The 17,455-nt window shown below is 40.5% G+C and overlaps 1 protein-coding gene across 1 annotated transcript in view; it reads right to left on the bottom strand.

Annotated features, from left to right (window-relative positions):
• DRC11 (dynein regulatory complex subunit 11) overlaps positions 1-17,455 on the bottom strand; it is a 147,483-nt gene that overhangs the window by 60,499 nt on the left and 69,529 nt on the right. Inside the window, exons 7-8 of the mRNA XM_077829482.1 lie at positions 14,390-14,474; positions 527-670 (exon numbers count right to left, since the gene is read on the bottom strand). Coding sequence (XP_077685608.1) covers positions 527-670; positions 14,390-14,474 — 229 coding nt within the window. The remainder of the gene's footprint in view (positions 1-526; positions 671-14,389; positions 14,475-17,455) is intronic.

The raw sequence follows: 17,455 nt of genomic DNA, 5'->3' as shown, positions 1-17,455 counted from the left end.
GGTACAAATTAAGCACTGTCTATACCACAGTTAAACAGTTCCTTAGCCCGAGTCCTGCAAGCCTGAGTTAGTTAACATGGCCAGCCGCAGGTTTGGAATAGCAGTATAGATATACCCAAAGAGGCCTGTGCTTGGTGGAGAACACATCATACTTAAAGCATTGTAACAGCCTCTAAGCATATTCTTTCCCATCCATACCCCTGGAGTCAATCCTCCCACATCAACATTCCACAGGCAAATGTCCTCCAGCTATTGCCACAGATACAGGCAGCTTCACAAACCCCCACCCCAAGCCTCTGGTTTTGGAAGCCTAAATAAAGTCTCCATGGCCATCAAACTTAGACAAAGTAAGATGCATGAGGATCTCATCCACTTCCAACCCTCCTGTAAGTGAGGCTGAAGCAATGGTGGCAAGTCAAGTTTGTCTACACGCGGAAACCCAGTGATGCCACATGGTTTGCACAGGCCTGAAGCTTTCGCTGCTTTAACAAGCTACTGAACAAATTCACATTTTAAAATGCCTTACAGTATCCATCTTTCCTTTTTTCTCTTTTCCTTTCCCTTTTTCTTTCCCTTTCTTCTTCTTTTTTCCTTTTTCTTTTTTCCCCTTTTCTTTGTTTTTTTTCTTTAGAGCTGCTTCTTCTTCTTTAGCAGCCAGCTCAGCAGCAACCTGGGAGAGAGTCAAAGTAACACATACCATTATCTTTATGTTTTTAAATATAAGGAATATTAAAGTATAGGAAGCAGGATAAGGGATGTTTCTGCCTACTTGAAATACATTTTCACTTTCAGAATGGGCCATGATTTGATATTTCTCTCCGTCCTTCAGTTTCACATTCTTGTGCTTTTTTCATTATTTAATCTCTATTTTCAAAAAGTCACCCATTGCTAAATGGCTGTTAGTTGGTATAAATTGACTGATTTTATTTATTTTACATGTCAAAAATGTAATGGTAAGCACTCAGTCTGTGCTCTGGACACCTACCTCAATGGTTAAAACCACAAAATCAGCAAATGATTTCCCGTAAATGTAACCACCTCAACCCACTCCCTTTACAACAGCCTTGGAGAAGAGAGGTAAAAGATGGGTTTTGTAGTGTGCCCAGAAGGCTACCACATCTAGGTTTTGGCAGACCCAGGGGGTTGAGAGAGCAAGTTCTAAAGCACAGCACCGCTCACTGAGAACACCCTGCCTGGCGCCCCTTTCATTTACACTGAGGAAGCTCCAGCTCGAGAACTTCTGTTTATATCAGCGATGGCAATATACTGTAGAAGAGGGGTGATTTCTGAGGTAACTAGGTCCCAAACCATTCAGGGCTTTATAGACTGAAACATCTTGAATTCCACCCAGAGCCATAACATATCAGTGGGCCCAGAAGCAAGAAAAAGATGCATAGACCCCTTCTAGTCTTGGACTCGCCTCAGAATCTGGTTAAAAGCAGATTGGTTTTGTATAGATGGATTTTGAGATGTTTCCTTCAGGGATGTAGTCTAGCTTCAACATCTGGCTGAATATTGGACCCCCTTGGAAATGGTATTTGTCTGAAGCCAAACACTATATAGGACTGTAAACTCAGAGGTCCAGATTGTCAACTGGTATAGCTCTGTTAAAATCAATAGAGCCAATTTCTGACAGCTAAGGACTTGGCTCATTATATTTTACTAGTTGTAAATGTGTTGGGTCTTAATTGTTTCTTTATGCCATTCTCTCTCCCCTTGCCCCCTTTTATTTCCCACTCTTATGCATACGTTTTATATGCAACTCTTTGCCTTCTAAATCATTCTTTCTATGAGTCTCTCTCTCCCTTTATATTTTCTTTCCTGTCCCCATGTTTTTCATTTTTAATAGTTCCTCTTCCCCACTCCCCTATATTTATTTCTTTACTGGTTCTGAGTACCCTCCATACTCCCTTCATCCCCCTATTTGAACTCTCAGGTGAAAAAGGGGCATCTGGCCCGTGCTTTCCGAGCTGAACTCCCAGAGACGCCAGGAATCATTTGGGGCCTTGCCTCAGGCTTGCCCCGGACAATCACCTCGCTTGTTTTCTCCATCTTGACAGTGTTCCTACTGTCCAGTGTAAATTGGTGGAGATCATGGCTTTCTAATCTGGTTGTTACAACTCTTCTGCAGTGTGCTAAAATCTAGGACTGCTGCTCATTCCAAAAATACATTGTTCCAAAGCGTCTTACAAGGCACTTTACAATGTGTCATCCTAGACTTCCGTCAGCTGCAGCTACTTTTTGGCTTCAAATAGGTATTGAAAAACTGACTTGCTATAGCTAAATAGAATAATTTCATCCAAAATTCAACTAAATACTTGCAAAACCAAATTCTGATACAGCCATACATGTATAGTAGGACTAGGATATGCTAAAGAAAGGGCAACCACAAACAAAGAGTAACTATTAATGGAATGCTGTCAGATTGGAAGGAGGTCTCAAGGGGGTTCCACAGTGATCTGTTCTGAGTCTGGTGTTATTTAACATTTTTATTAATGACCTGGATGTAGGAATAGAGAGCATCCTGATCAAATCAGCAGATGACACAAAGCTGCGGTGTGGGGGTGGAGTATGGGGAGGGGAGGTTGCAAACACTTAAGAGGATAGAATTAAAATTCAAAGGGATCTTGATAAATTGGAGAACTGGGCTACAGACAAGAAAGTGAAATTCAAAAAAGACAAAGACACTTTGTGCATTTGGTTTTTCTTCCCTAATATAGAATGGGGGATAACAGGCTTGGCAGCAGCACTGCTAAGAAGGATCTGAGAGTTGTGGTGGATCACAACCTCAACATGAGTCAGTAATGTCATTCTGTTGTGAAAAAAGCAAATGCAATTTTGGGTTGCATTAACAGAGGCAAGTCATGGGAGCTGATAGTACTGCTCCACTCGGCGCTGGTTAGGCCTCAGCTAAAGTACTGTGTCCAGTTTTGGTAAATAATGTCTAGAAAGGATATAGAGAAACTGGAAAGGATCCAGAATTGAGTGACAAGGATGATCAAAAGGAGTTGGCAGATGTGATTGCAGAGCCATTGGCCATTATCTTTGAAAACTCATTGTGATCGGGGAAGGTCCTGGACGACTGCAAAAAGGCTAATGTAGTGCCCATCTTTAAAAAAGGGAAGAAGGAGGATCCTGGGAACTACAGGCCAGTCAGCCTCACCTCAGTCCCTGGAAAAATCATGGAGCAGGTCCTCAAGGAATCAATTCTGTAGCACTTAGAGGAGAGGAAAGTGATCAGGAACAGTCAGCATGGATTCACCAAGGGCAAGTCATGCCTGACTAATCTAATTGCCTTCTATGATGAGATAACTGGCTCTGTGGATGAGGGGAAAGCAGTGGACGTGTTATTCCTTGACTTTAGCAAAGCTTTTGACATGGTCTCCCACAGTATTCTTGCCAGTAAGTTAAAGAAGTATGGGCTGGATGAATGGACTATAAAGTGGATAGAAAGGTGGCTAGATTGTCGGGCTCAATGGGTAGTGATCAATGGCTCCATGTCTAGATGGCAGCCGGTATCAAGCGGAGTGCCCCAAGGGTCGGTCCTGGGGCCGTTTTGTTCAGTATCTTCATTAATGATCTGGAGGATGGTGTGGATTGCACCCTCAGCAAGTTTGCAGATGACACTAAACTGGGAGGAGAGGTAGATACGTTGGAGGGTAGGGATAGGATACAGAGGGACCTAGACAAATTAGAGGATTGGGCCAAAAGAAATCTGATGAGGTTCAACAAGGACAAGTGCAGAGTCCTGCACTTAGGACGGAAGAATCCCATGCACCGCTACAGACTAGGGACTGAATGGCTCGGCAGCAGTTCAGCAGAAAAGGATCTAGGGGTTACAGTGGACGAGAAACTGGATATGAGTCAACAGTGTGCCGTTGTTGCCAAGAAGGCCAATGGCATTTTGGGATGTATATGTAGGGGCATTGCCAGCAGATCGAGGGATGTGATCATTCCCCTCTATTTGACATTGGTGAGGCCTCATCTGGAATACTGTGTCCAGTTTTGGGCCCCACACTACAAGAAGGATGTGGAAAAATTGCAAAGAGTCCAGCGGAGGGCAACAAAAATGATTAGGGGACTGGAACACATGACTTATGAGGAGAGGCTGAGGGAACTGGGATTGTTTAGTCTGCGGAAGAGAAGAATGAGGGAGGATTTGATAGCTGCTTTCAACTACTTGAAAGGGGGTTCCAAAGAGGATGGATCTAGACTGTTCTCAGTGGTACCAGATGACAGAACGAGGAGTAATGGTCTCAAGTTGCAGTGGGGGAGGTTTAGGTTGGATATTAGGAAAAACTTTTTCACTAGGAGGGTGGTGAAACCCTGGAATGTGTTACCTAGGGAGGTGGTGGAATCTCCTTCCTTAGAAGTTTTTAAGATCAGGCTTGAGAAAGCCCTGGCTGGGATGATTTAGTTGGGGATTGGTCCTGCTTTGAGCAGGGAGTTGGACTAGACGACCTCCTGAGGTTCCTTCCAACCCTGATATTCTATGATTCTATGAAAAGGATGGAATGCAAGCAATATGAGCAAAGGTTATATTTAATTTGGAAAAGAGGCCTATATGTGGGGGACATGATAGTGGTCTTCAAATATGTAAAAAGCTGCCATAAAGAGACAGAGAAAAATTATTCTCTCTTGCCACAGAGGGCAGGACAAGAGGGAATGGGTTCAAACTACGCCATGGAAGATTTACATTAAATCTCAGGAAAAACTTCCTAACTGTAAGAACAGTAAGACAATGGGACAAACTATGCAGGGAAGTAATGGAAGCTCCTTCATTGGAGGTTTTCAAAAGAAGGTTGAATAACGATCTGTCTGGGATGGTTTAGACACAACAAATCCTGCATCTTGGCAGGGGGTTCGACTTGATAACACCTGCAGTCCCTTCTAACCCTATAGTTCTATAATTTTATGATTCTAAGGGAAAAAACAGGAAAAAGGAGGAATCCTAATAGGAAGTACCAAAGACAGGTTCATACACAAATGCATCCCAAGAGAGGGTATTAAGGCTCAAATTTATCAAGGAAAAGCAGGTTATTTCAAAGTGAACAAACATATGAGTCATCACAATCAAGCATTTATTTGCAGTGGTCTTGCTTTTTTTGTTTGCAACATAGGTAATGTAAGCTAGTCCCTTATAACAAGACTAGGGTGACCATACATCCCAGTACAAAGGGCTTTGTCTTATATATGCCTGAAAAAAAAAGCGTCCTGATTTTTCACACTTGCTATCTGGTCACCCTAAACAGGACTAGCATGAAACTCAAAGGAAGAAGATGACATTTCCCATCATGAATGGTAATGTCCCAGATGGCTGGAACTGTATAGAATGTTAGAATAATACTTATAGACCAGGGATCGGCAACCTTTGGCACGTGGCCCATCAGGGAAAGACACTGGTGGGCTGGGATGGTTTGTTTACCTGCAGCGTCCACAGGTTCAGCCGATCGCAGCTCCCACTGGCCGCGGTTCACCGTCCCCAGCCAGTGGGGGCTGAGGGAAGCAGCGCTGGCTGAGGGATGTGCTGGCCGCTGCTTCCCGCAGTCTCCATTGGCAGGGGACAGCGAACCATGGCCAGTGGGAGCTGCAATCAGCTGAACCTATGGAAACTGCAGGTAAACAAATCGTTCCGGCACGTCAGCGGCTTTCCCTGATGGGCTGTGTGCCAAAGGTTGCCGATCCCTGTTATAGATAATGTTGGAGATTTAATTCTCATGTCAGGTAACCAGTGGTAATGATGAAATACAAGCTCTGTGACACTGATGTTTAATTGCAAAAATACATTTTAAAAATGCTGACAACACAGGAAAAAATAAAATAGGGAAGACAGAATATTTCTAAGGCTAAAACAAACATCTATAACAGTAAAATATATTTTCTGAAGAATGCCTTTTAAAGATGCATTAAAGATCTCACAGCGGAAAGAAAGGGAGGAAAATAGACATGGCTATACATTGCAGTCATTGGAATCTCATTAGCGGATTTCCCCAAGCATTCAGTATCTTACATTTAATTAAATATGGTAATTTAAACCCCAAGCACCATTCAGTCATATCTTGCGTTTATAAGCAGTGAAGCATTTCATTCTTCTGGATAGATTAACAGAATGACTAGAGTTCAAAATGGGTGTTTATTGTCCCAGCTGGGCTGTTGTATCCAAAACCAACAGAGGTACTCAATATTTCTTCCTAACTGAAGTGGTAGTACGATTCCAGAAGTCCAAACTACTTCCACCTCCACCCCCTGCTCTGACTGATAACTAAAGGAGGGGGAGAGAAAACCTTTTGTAGTGATAATCACCCATTTTTTCATGGTTTGTGTGTGTAAAACATCGTCTATATTTTCCACAGTATGCATCCAATAAAGTGAGCTGTAGCTCACGAAAGCTTATGCTCAGATAAATTGGTTAGTCTCTAAGGTGCCACAAGTACTCATTTTTTTTTTCTTGAAATGTTTTAGATTGTCCTTCCACTTCTGATGTTGCCAAGGCCTCCTCTTCTGGGATTGATGCTGGAAACCTGAAAACACCAGGTAAGGTTTCTGATACTTGATAGAAGATATTGATTCAGGCCAGAAAAGAAAGACAGAAGTAGTCCCAGAAACCTAGAGGCACATTTTTCTTAGTGTCTTGTCCATTTTGAGGCTGAAAAGACCTTTCCTTTCTAATAGGAGGTCCTCCACACAGGCCTAAAGGCCTTGACTGCTCAGGTTGCATCAGTTTTAATTAAAATAAATATTTAAATTGCTGTAGTTAAATCCGTGCAAACCCCTTAAATTGAGCTAGGAGTACCAATTCAAATTGCTGACGCCAGTGTATGAGTCAGGGTGTCCGAAAATCCAAATCCACCTGTAGAAATTGCTTGAATGCTAATGTGCTACTCTTCCACTTATCCTCAGGAAACTGGTTGATTAAAGGCAGCATCTTTCCTGAAGGTGAAACTGGCACCTAGCCATGATGGCTCAGTAACTGGCCAAACAGATATTTGGCGTAGACTTTCTGCTCCCTAAATGTAAATCTCTTTGGCATCCTTCTTGATGAGAAGGCCTGACCTGCCTTGGACTTCTCATCCCTTCACTGACTGATACCACTAATGAACCAAGAATAAGATGGGGTAGGAAATAATGATGCTGTGGCACCTGAGAAAGGCAATCTACCTCTTAAATGTGGAACTTAGATTTATAGTAATTAATGAAGAGCCAGATTTGCAAAAGTATTTAGGTGCCTAAAGATGCAATAGGTGCCTCGTGGGATTTCCAAAAATGCCTAACTTCCATTCACTCTCCTGGGCCCAATGAATATTTAATTAGGTATACATAGTAGAACAGCTCCAACAGGAGAGATTGAGAGGTACCTGCCCCAGAATACCCCATAGCCCAGTGGTTGAGGCACTTTCCTGGGAGACCTAAATTCAAATCCCTGCTCCACATTATTTCCCCCCTTCCCCCCTCGTTTTTCATGAAAAGCCACTAACCTGGCCTAGGTACCTAACTCCAGGAGGTTTATGGCTGTGAATTCCAAGTAGAGAGAGGCTTCTAACTACTTTGGAGGGGTGGGGCTTAGGCCATACCCCTCTCCTTGGCATTTCCTACTGGGTCGCTCACCATGTGAATCCCTGTCTCCATGCATTGTACAAGGATCCCGGGCCTGAACTCAGGCTTGTGAATTCCACTAGGCAGCAGGGTGCCTAACAGCTAGGTATTGCAGTGCCTAACCCCCCTTGTGAATCCCACCCTCAGTGACTTGCCCAAGTTCCTCCAAGAAGTCTACGATATTGCAGGGATTGCCTAACTCCCAGATTAGTGCCCTACAACTGGACCATCCATTCTTTCTCTTGTATTTGTTGTATGTAACGTACAGACCCCTGTTAATGCTTCTTTTGCTTAAATAAACTAAATTACAGGTCCTTTTATATGCTGAATATTCCTGTTAAGGTGGTGCCATTGTATGTCAGTTATTCATGGTACTTAGGATAATCATATTTCCATTAAGTGTGACAGAATTAGAAGCCTCAAAATCCCATCATGCTGCTTGCAGTTAACACTTTGGATTCACTCCATTTGAGAAATGAATTCCCTTAGCTACCTTTAAGTTTGTTTTCTCTTGGTAAGGCATGTTTGAACACTGTTTACACTCCAATGTGCATTTACACACAAAACCTAAGCTTTTAAACCTTTAAAAGCAGCCACAGGGATTTGTACCTTGCAGGAATGGATCCAAGATGATGAGTGAGATTCTGTGGGTCTCCATGGACTTTGCAAAGTCTTTGTTTTGAGGGTCTGCCACACTTTGTGATCAATGGCAGATTAACACAGTAGTCTAGTTTTGCAGACACTGTTCAAATCTGGTTTAACTCACAAGCACAGCTAGCTTAGTCCTTTGCCTACTCCCCAGTAAACAGTTGATACTTTGGGTGGCTTGGTTTCTGTGTGGTTAACTTGAGGTACTTAGGTCCTGATGTTCTGGGGTGCATGATCAGCACCTCTGAAAATCGCCCAAGGTTTCTTAAGTTGGGCACGCATAATTAGTGGGAAAATCTGGGCCTATGTAATTTGGCACAATTTTCAGTCTGTGTTCACTGCCTGAACCTTTCGTGAGCAGTGTGTTGCAGGTCAGGACTAAGTGCATTTGCAGAGCTATAGGAAGCTCTTGTTCTGTAGAAACTCCAGAATCTGTAAAAAGAAAAGGAGTACTTGTGGCACCTTAGAGACTAACAAATTTATTTGAGCATAAGCTTTCGTGAGCTACAGCTCACTTCATCGGATGCATGTAGTGGAAAATACAGTGGGGAGATTTTTATAGACACAGAGAACATGAAACAATGGGTGTTACCATACAGACTGTAACCAGAGTGATCAGGTGAGGTGAGCTATTAGCAGCAGGAGAGCGGGGCAGGGGGGAAACCTTGTGTAGTGATAATCAAGGTGGGCCATTTCCAGCAGTTGACAAGAACGTGTGAGGAACAGTGGCGGGGGGGCGGGGGGGAGAATAAACATGGGGAAATAGTTTTATTTTGTGTAATGACACATCCACTCCCAGTCTTTATTCAAGCCTAAGTTAATTGTATCCAGTTTGCAAATTAATTCCAATTCAGCAGTCTCTCGTTGGAGTCTGTTTTTGAAGGTTTTTTGTTGAAGAATTGCCACTTTTAGGTCTGTAATCGAGTGACCCAAGAGATTGAAGTGTTCTCCGACTGGTTTTTGAATGTTATAATTCTTGACATCTGATTTGTGTCCATTTATTCTTTTATGTAGAGACTGTCCAGTTTGGCCAATGTACATGGCAGAGGGGCATTGCTGGCACATCATGGCATACAACCGCATTTGCTCCAACCCTCAGACAGAGACAAACACGTACACAACACAAGATCTCTATCAAGCGTTCTTACAACTACAATACCCACCTGCTGAAGTGAAGAAACAGATTGACAGAGCCAGAAGAGTACCCAGAAATTACCTACTACAGGACAGGCCCAACAAAGAAAATAACAAAACACCACTAGCCATCACCTTCGGCCCCCAACTAAAACCTCTCCAATGCATCATCAAGGATCTACAACCTATCCTGAAGGACGACTCATCACTCTCACAGATCTTGGGAGACAGGCCAGTCCTTGCTTACAGACAGCCCCCCAACCTGAAGCAAATACTCACCAGCAACCACACACCACACAACAAAAACATTAACCCAGGAACCTATCCTTGCAACAAAGCTCGTTGCCAACTGTGTCCACATATCTATTCAGGGGACACCATCATAGGGCCTAATCACATCAGCCACACTATCAGAGGCTCGTTCACCTGCACATCTACCAATGTGATATATGTCATCATGTGCCAGCAATGCCTCTCTGCCATGTACATTGGCCAAACTGGACAGTCTCTACATAAATGAATAAATGGACACAAATCAGACGTCAAGAATTATAACATTCAAAAACCAGTCGGAGAACACTTCAATCTCTGTGGTCACTCGATTACAGACCTAAAAGTGGCAATTCTTCAACAAAAAACCTTCAAAAACAGACTCCAACGAGATACTGCTGAATTGGAATTAATTTGCAAACTGGATACAATTAACTTAGGCTTGAATAAAGACTGGGAGTGGATGTGTCATTACAAAAACTGTGGGATAGCCACCCACAGTGCAACGCTCTGGAAGTCGACGCTAGCCTCGGTACTGTGGAAGCACTCCGCCGAGTGAATGCACTTAATGCACTTAGAGCATTTTCTGTGGGGACACACACACTCGAATATATAAAACCGATTTCTAAAAAACCGACTTCTATAAATTCGACCTTATTCCGTAGTGTAGACATACCCTAAGGTGCCACAAGTACTCCTTTTCTTTTTGCGAATACAGACTAAGATGGCTGCTACTCTGAAACCTGTCATTATCCAGAATCTGTCTTTCACATTGTAGGTATTACAGTTCAAAGTATTAATTAACAAGTGAACAGAACATTCCATATGGGGTGTATGTGAATGTTTCAATATATGATTACATTAACACGTACACAAATAATGTGGTTCAAGATACCTTGATAAAATATGATATAACTCTCCAAACTGAGTCTTTCATAGGTATAATGGGGGTATCTAAAGCATTGCTATTTATACCTGTACAAACTGACTGTCTGAATATATGAACTATTTTAGTTTCATGGTGCTGATTAATAATAATTATGATAATTTGTATTGTGGTATTGCAAAGCGTCTCCAGTCAGGATGACGCACATATGTTTGCACAGCAGACAGCCCATAATCCCCCTGCCCCATTACTGCCTTCACATTATAAAGCTGAAATTACAGTAATTCAGAACTGACGTTCTATTCTTGACACATACATTTAATTTGCAACCAAAAATCCCAGGAAGCAGATTCTTTCATTTCTTAAGCTTCTGAATGTTGGAAGTAATTGGAGGGATGATGTGATTTCTAGACAGCAACTATAGTGGGTTATTTCTAGTGAAGAATCATTTATTTAAAAGGATTAATTGCAGAAACAAGTTGTCATTTTGTTGGCAGTAGTATAAAAGCAAAGGCAAAAACTGTCTTCATAGAAGGATATAAAAGACATAGGGGATAAAAATCTGAAACAGATGCAGTAAGATTATATTGATTTTCACCAAAATCTTAAATTATTTCCTTAAGGGACAAAAGCCTCTTGTCAACAAAGAAATAATATATTTTTCAGTATAAATAACCAGAAAAATTCCTACAGGGACACCTTTTGCACACTTTATTTTTAATTATTATTATTAATAATAATATTTTTTATTATTTATATTTTACCGTAGTTAAATATATGCACAAAATTACCCTCAAAGTACAAAAGCATAGCTTGTGCAGAAGTACCAGGCTATATAATAAAGTCAAATAAGGTCATAGTCATCGAAGGATAAAGAAATATTGAATGTGTACTAATGTAGCAATGGTTTGAGAAATGATAAATTTTCATTTTATTTTCCCTGAAGTGTCTTTACCCAAGGCTTTATCAAATGTTCACTTTTAAATACAATCCTGTCTTCATTTTTCATAGAGTTTAACTTGATAGTAACTGGCCTATTCACGGAAGGTAATACATACAAGAGGTGAAGTCCTGGCCCCATTGAAGTCAATGGGAAAACTCCCATTGACTTATATTACCCAGAATACCAAAGTTGAACAAAAACAGTTGCATAGTAACAGGTTTCAGAGTAGCAGCTGTGTTAGTCTGTATCCGCAAAAAGAAAAGGAGGACTTGTGGCACCTTAGAGACTAACCAATTTATTTGAGCATAAGCTTTCGTGAGCTACAGCTCACTTCATCGGAATGCATCTGATGAAAGCTCACGAAATGCTCACGAAAGCTTATGCTCAAATAAATTTGTTAGTCTCTAAGGTGCCACAAGTACTCCTTTTCTAGTTGTATAGTAGTTGTTCTTCCAGCATCAACAGTATGTTGAGTCAGACAAACAGAAGATCCTTTACTTATATATTTGACAGTTAGGTAGGAAATTCATTAACATACGTCAATACCCTCTCTATAGGTCAAACATATTCTGAATATCTGAGAGAACATGGGTCATATTCTGATCGCAATTATACTGATCTTAAGGAGAAAAATGGAGGCAGAAATTATGTCAAATTGGATAATTTTCATAATTTTGCCAGCAGAAATAGGTGTATTTTACTTTTGTATTGTTTTCCTTTAGTGCAGGGAGAAAACAGATAGTAACACAATCTCTCAAACTGTTGTTCCAGGTTTTAGAATTCCTATATTTATAATGTAGTGATGAAGCAGATGCCCAAGAAACATAGCAAAATAAATGAAGATAGGAATTAAAAGCTGGGGAAAAAACATACTCCAAAATCTACTGCAAATCAGTATTTCTTGGTGGTACTATTTCTTGTCATATTTTCTTTTTGTTCTTTTTGTTGGCAGGGGCAGGTCTAATGATCCTCATGTCCCCTGAAGGTATCTCTAATAACAAGCAATACCTGCTGGGCAGCTCCCTGCTGCTTAGAACAGCCTACAAAGCCCTCTTGACTCCAGCATATGTTTCTGCTTTAAAACCTGAAAAACTTAACGAACTGTTTTTCCTCATTCTGTCTGGGACTGAACAACAATGAGGTTTAGATAGATAGACTGGCAGGCTGACCCTAGCAAACTGTGAGCTAGAGTATGCCAAACTTCAGTTTTGGTGAGACTCAGAGACCCACTTCTTATTATTTTCCTTATTCTGAGCAAAGTAACTGACTTTGAGAGCACTCTGCCTTAGGCTAGGTGAGTCAATATTTACACTTGTGAAAAACAGAAATATTTACCATTGACCTATCCCCCGCTCTTTTGTTGGATTTTCCAGAAAACAATTACATTCAAATCATGTTTCATTACAGTTTCATTAAATAAGATAAACAATTGCATGCAGTTAATAAAGACAATAATCTTGAGGAACGGGAAACTTTATTTTAATAACCAGACATCAAGTTGTATTTTTTCCCTCAGCCCACTAGTAGCCAGCCAGTCTGGTTCGCTCGGTGGGTCAAATTCTACTATCATGTACAGGAGTTCCCAAAGGTTATTTCCCCAGCAGATTCATCATCCAGCTAAGGTCACTTTTGATGGAGGAAATGGCTCTGAGTGCCAACCTCTGCCTTTGCTATACCAACTGAGCTTAATCACATTCTCCATGTGACACCTTGATGGTCAAGGAAAGAGATTACAAGCTGCTTTTATTAGTCAGAGGGGCCAGAAAAGGGTTTTAACAGGCAAAGCAACTGAGAGGGGTTGCAAAAAGGTGTAAGATAAACTAAGCCTCTTCACTCACTTTAACTTAAACCTTTTTATTGGCCAGTGGCAGTAAATTAAAGCAGCTTAAGCCTGGTGTATATTAGAAACCTTTATCTGGTTTAACTAAATATTTTAAAATCAATGTACTTAGACTAGTGCAAACACCTAATGTAGAGGCATACAAGTCCTTACTTAAAATGATTTAGCTTAATTTGGTACTTTACTGATGCGACCTAAACTGCTTAAAACGAGGTTTAAAATGGATTAAATGTACCTACATTGGGGGTTTGCATCAGTCTAATTGAATACATTTTAAAAAATTCATTGCGGTAAACTGGTGTAACTCTTCTAAGAGACTTCTTTGCCCTTAGACTCTCTTACACTCACTTATCAATGTGTAATTACATACTTTACATATCACCTTCAAATGTGGCTTAGTAGCTATATATGCTATATGGGAATGAGTCTCTGCTTATGAAGGCAAAAGAGTAATGGAAACTCTAAATTTACTTGCTTAAGAAAGTAAATAAGGAAGTGTTATTTCCTCCTTCTCATAGCACAACAACTAGGGGTCACCAAATGAAATTAATAGGCAGCAGGTTTAAAACAAACAAAAGGAAGTATTTCTTCACACAGTGCACAACCTATGGAACTCTTTGCCAGAGGATGTTGTGAAGGCCAAGACTATAACAGGGTTCAAAAAAGAACTAGATACATTGATGGAGGATAGGTCCATCAATGGCTATTAGCCAGGATGAGTAGGGATGGTGTCCTGAGCCTCTGTTTGCCAGAAGCTGGGAATGGGCGACAGGGGATGGATCACTTGATGATTACCTGTTCTGTTCATTCCCTCTGGGGCACCTGGCATTGGCCACTGTCAAAAGACAGGATATTGGGCTAGATGGACCTTTGGTCTGACCCAGTATTGCCGTTCTCATGTACTTTGAATACATACCCATTGCCATCCCAATAACAAGTTTAATTAAAAAATTTTAGAGCAGTGGAGACCATTGCTATAAAATCTCACTTGGGTAGGTGTGGACACTTTTGTTTCTCTTAATTTCAACCTCTAAGCATTTTATCCCCTTTTGAGGGGGGAGAGGCATTAAAATACCTGATCTGGGGTTTTTTGAGAAAAAATAGCAGTTGAACCTCCCTCCTCTTCATTAGGGTAGTCAGGAAACTTGCCTGTAATATGCCTGCATGCAAAACAAAAGAAGAATCAATTAAAATACAATATCTGCCAATCCTGTTATTAATCTGATAACACCAATGTGTTATGGAGAGTCATCCCATCCCATCATACTCAAGATTGAAGGAATAGCGTCACCTTCTAAGGCAGATATTCACGCAGCAAATTCATTGTCTTTCTTTTATGTTTGTACAGTACCTTGTCTATGATTGGAGTCATTAATTGCTATTGCAATAAACATAACGTATAAAAATACATCCATTATAATTGCAGGCACTTTTGCTTGCATACTGAACAATTTCTATTTGCACATGTATAAATAGCATCAGATGGACAAACTGGTTCCCTGCATTTGCAATAAATCAACATACATGTGCAAAAGGATTTTCTCACTTATACTACAAACAGTTTTTAGAGGCCAGTTGAAAAATGGCCCTTAGAACCAAAAAAGAAGCATAGATCATCTGTTAGGTTAAATGTTAGGCCACATTTGATTTTACAAACATGTTTTATCTCTAAGATAAGTAAGGATTCATTCAAATTTTTGACTCAGTGAAAAAGTTTAATATTGTATTAGATGCAGCTCCTATGTTTACATAATGCTAAGAGTTTGACTTAAAGCTGATAAATGCCAGAGCATTTGACATTAAGGTGGTTACTGCTTTATTATTAATGCTAGTTGGAGGGAAAAAATGACAATGTGAACTAAAGGTGAAGAATCAGACTGAACTCAACCCCTTTAAGCAATTTACTATAAACGTGTATTACAAAAATGTTTTATTTTGGTATTTTTGTTTACTTTTTATTTAAAAATAATTCATAGATACAAATGGATGTTACTTTCCTGAGAGACAAAAATTCTGTTTCTTGAGCAATAGACTAGGTAGGTTTTCAAAAGCGTTAACTGTGAGAGGCATTTTTTTTTTGTTAAAAGTTGCAAAAAAGTCTTTTTAAGATAATTACTGTGTGCTGAATCCAAATATGGTTGTGTATGTTGTGTATAAAGGCCTCACAAACAAAGAAACATGGAAATGGCTGGAGTGTAAATCTTTATTTTCTTTTGTCGAGGATTAACATACTTCAGCTGGACCTTAATGAACAATACGCTGTAATGAAAGTGAGCAAATAATATGCACAACCTTTTTATAAAGCTATTGGATTTCAGTTTCTTATTTGTAAGATGTGCTAGAAATATTTTAATATGTTATACAACCATGAAAGAGCATGTTTGCATGGCTCTTATCATTTGAACATTTGCACCTTGAAACAAAAGCATTCAAGCTAATTTAAAGATCAGAAATACAACACATAATCTGAAAACACCGGTTTTTAAAACAAGTGAAAATATTTCTTGATTCAGCCTTAAGTAAACATTTTTATGCACACAAGTTAAGCACACATCTTAATGTACTATTCCAAGAAACGTTGGTATGCAGTGGCAGATTGAATCAGTCTTATTAGGTCACATATTATGGCACAGCTATTTATTTGATAGTACTGTCCTGGTGAACTGTCATGTACATTGACACACCCTTGTTCCAGTTCTCTACATTTGCAATCTCCTGTACAAACAAGTTGCACTGTCCTGCACCTGCATCACTGACTTCTACACCCCGTTGGGCAGCCACAGAATATTGCCTCCATGAAATCTGCTGGCATTGGTGGCTGTTACATGAGCTGTCCTCCGATTTCCAACCCATTGTATCTGGAGGAGGAAATATAGGATTTTGGGGCAGTGGGCCTGTCTCCAAGCTAGTGACTGGTAGTGAGCTCTCTGCATGAGAACAAAAAGATCCTCACTTGTTGGAGGTAAAGCGTCTTATAACGACATGTCTGTGAACAAAATAACATGTGCTTTGTCAGTGCTGTGGACCTCTGGCACGCCATACATTTTATAAATAAACTCTTCTGCACTTTTCACCTCCTTTGAGTCTAGGTCACATTGTACAAGACGGTTAGAAGCTGATGGTGTTGTTGAAAAACTTTACATGAGGTCTTCTTGCTTTGTCCGGCAATAAAAGAAGTACCAGTCAGAGCATCAAATGGGAGCAGAGTTTCCAGAACAGTGGGTCCATATTGTACTTTCTCACAAATGGCATGAATAGGAAAGTACTTTGGTTCCTTTGATGTACCAGCTTCCATCCAAAGCTGCCTACATGTCATTTTGCTGTAGCGACCCCCACCCAAAAAACCCCTACATCAGTGTCCCTGGCTGTGACAACCACACTGTCAGCACCACTGTGGACAGTGTAAAATCATTCCTGTGTCTGCTTCTTCCTGATGAGCACACACTTGATTAGTGTCAACTATTGCTGTTGAGCACTGTATTTCAGCCTCATCCTGAAATCCACCAGCCAGACTGATGATTTTGTCATACGGTTCTTCTGTAATTAGTTGCTCTTATAAAAATGTTTCAAGGTCCTCCTTATTTTCTGGAAGCTCAATCAAATGCATCCAGTTACTTGGAAGACACACATATTTGATTCCACCACTCTTTGGATGGGTCTTGTACCTCTTTAGCATTTTTCTGTTGTACCACCCTTAACAGATTCCTTGTAGTACCTGTCAAACACAATGTCTATTCTGTGGAAGTCTGCTCCAGTCCTAAGTACTGTTTTTACAAATGTGCCTGCAAGGTCTCCAAATGTTTTGGATGGCTCCCAATGACTTTCCTGTAGCTTTGTCCCAAAGCTTGTGTATCTGTCCCAAAACAGCATCTCCCAAAAGGGGTAACTGATGGTGGGCAGCTGTCTGTACATCACCAAGCACTGCTTTTGTGCTTGTTCTTAGACCGCCATTTGGATGTGCTAATTGCAAAGGGACAGGCATTAACTCATGTTTCAAAATATGTTGCAAATTCACAATCCTGCTGGCTTCATAGTCTGTGATAAGTTGCTGAAAAATATTTCTGTCTGCCTTCATGCTTGAGGCTTTTTCTTTGACTTCTTTCCCTACCTCATATATCATGAAAAAATTTGGAGCATTATT

This window comes from Eretmochelys imbricata, chromosome 11 (assembly GCF_965152235.1).
Source record: "Eretmochelys imbricata isolate rEreImb1 chromosome 11, rEreImb1.hap1, whole genome shotgun sequence".
Taxonomy (NCBI): Eukaryota; Metazoa; Chordata; order Testudines; family Cheloniidae; genus Eretmochelys; species Eretmochelys imbricata.
The sequence above is the reverse complement of the archived record's forward strand: the minus strand, read 5'-3'. Positions and strand labels throughout refer to the sequence as shown.